Genomic DNA, 1962 nt, shown 5'->3' on the forward strand with positions numbered 1-1962 from the left:
CAAAGTGGGAATTTTTTGAATAACATATGTTGACAGCTTGCACTGAATAAACCTCAGTAATAGCTTGAAAAGGGTTGACATAAATTAATCGAAGACGGTTTGATAAGTCTACCAGCATTTTTTTCTTGTATTCATGTTTTTCGCCTTAATCGTCTCTACTGCTAATCTTCCTTGTTTCGTTTTGGTTTACTTCTTTGTTATTTCTTTTATAATTTATCCCCAAGTTTATGTAATTTTGATGTTCCTTTCCACATGAAGGTACTGTCCTACGATCCATGCGCAGGCGTGCGTGCAAAAAAATCTTATAAGTCAAGGCAGAGCTGTTGTTATGAACTTTCTATGTTAACTTTAAACATTTTCTTAAATTCTTTCTTAATATCTCTCTTAATAAAAGCATACGGGAATGGATTGGCCGCTGAATTAGCAATCAACAGTAGCTTTCTAACGTAGTGAAATTCATCACTCAGTTCGCACACATCAAAATAAAAGCAAATGGATCCAACTACATCCATTATGTAGAATAAAATAAACAACCATACAACCAATATAATTACAGTTGCAGAAAATTGCGCTCTGTTTTCTCTGAGACTCGGTTGATTAAAGCGCAACTGCGCGTTAACCACCGCGATTTGTTTGTAATGTCGTCTCGATATGACCAAAATTCGTTCCGTTGCACATACCAAGAATACACAAGGCAATATCTCAAATACGGCGCCGTAGATGACTTGGAATAGAAGTTGAACATTCTGAGAAGCGCCAGTGAAGTGCATCCATAAGTTTGGAGGTAAAAATAGAAGAATAGGTATTCCCCAAGCGCTGCCAATAAGCAAGAAAACACGCCTTGTAGTCATGAGTCTGACGTACTTAAATGGAATCACAATAGCAATATATCGGTCCGCCGCCATTGCACAAAGGTTCGCGATGGAGATAGTTGCAAACTGCCACGAAACAATTCCACGAAGGACGTTGTCGCAAGTGAAAGCTGCCTCACAAAAATATGCAACAGGAAAGAAACAAACAGCAAAGGAGAAATCAGCTGCGGCAAGTGACAATACGAACCAGTTGGTGGATGTCTGAAGGTGTTTTGTAGCAACGATGAGGTAAATGACGAGGCCATTGCCAATGATTGCTGTAGTCGTTAAAAGCCACCCGATAGTTGCATAACTTGGTATCATCGCAAAAATTAAAAACAAACAGTAGCCAGTTTATCTGAAATTTAACGGAGATGCGGGAAACATGGGAAATATCAGACTCGGTTGTTTGGCTTCTTTTAAATTCACCTGATAAGGAACCAACCAGCGGTGATAAAAAACAATGATCGTTCGATGTCGCTAGACTAGAAGTGGTCTTCAACGTGCAAAAATGAGTGAGAGAAAAGTATTTTTCGAACATTCAAATTTCGTTGTTGACTTCTTTAAGAATCATAAATACGACAACGGCGACAGGGTAATTAAGGAGGAACATCTCGAGTCGTTACTATTTATTCAGGTTGATTTGAGTTTAGCACTTGTTAAAAAGAATAAAAATATAGGCAATTGCAGAAAACACTTTCCTTAACAAATGGTAAACGTCACAGCGTGCACTATTGAGTTACAGATGCACGCGGGAGGTTGCTAAGCACGAAAGATGCGTAAGAGTCGCCCGAGGCGATAGCCGAGGGCGACTCTAGCTTCTTGAGTGCTTAGCAAACCTCCCAAGTGCATCTGTAACTCAATAGTGCACGCTGTGACGTTTACCATTTGTTTTATAGCACAACTTTTAGGCGATTTATTAAATTTTTTTTGAGGTAAAGTGCGCGCGCTTATTTGAACAATTGCGTGTAGTGCTCGCGTAAACGCTGACGAAAACCTAAAAGAAAAATACAAACAAATTTGAACAAAGTTTTGAATTATTTCAAACTTGCATTATACGCCAAAGTCTTTCAGCATTATGGAGAAATGGTTTTTCTTAAGTTTAGCTTTT

General features: G+C 38.6%; 1 protein-coding gene across 1 annotated transcript; it reads right to left on the reverse strand.

Annotated features, from left to right (window-relative positions):
- Positions 1-326: 326 nt before the first annotated feature.
- On the reverse strand, positions 327-1175 carry LOC144642273 (adenosine receptor A2a-like). Its single transcript, XM_078501249.1, has one exon. The coding sequence runs from the start codon at positions 1173-1175 to the stop codon at positions 327-329; it is 849 nt and encodes a 282-aa protein (XP_078357375.1).
- Positions 1176-1962: the final 787 nt, after the last annotated feature.

Source organism: Oculina patagonica, chromosome 2 (assembly GCF_052425735.1).
Source record: "Oculina patagonica isolate OP01 chromosome 2, crgOcupat, whole genome shotgun sequence".
Classification (NCBI taxonomy): domain Eukaryota; kingdom Metazoa; phylum Cnidaria; class Anthozoa; order Scleractinia; family Oculinidae; genus Oculina; species Oculina patagonica.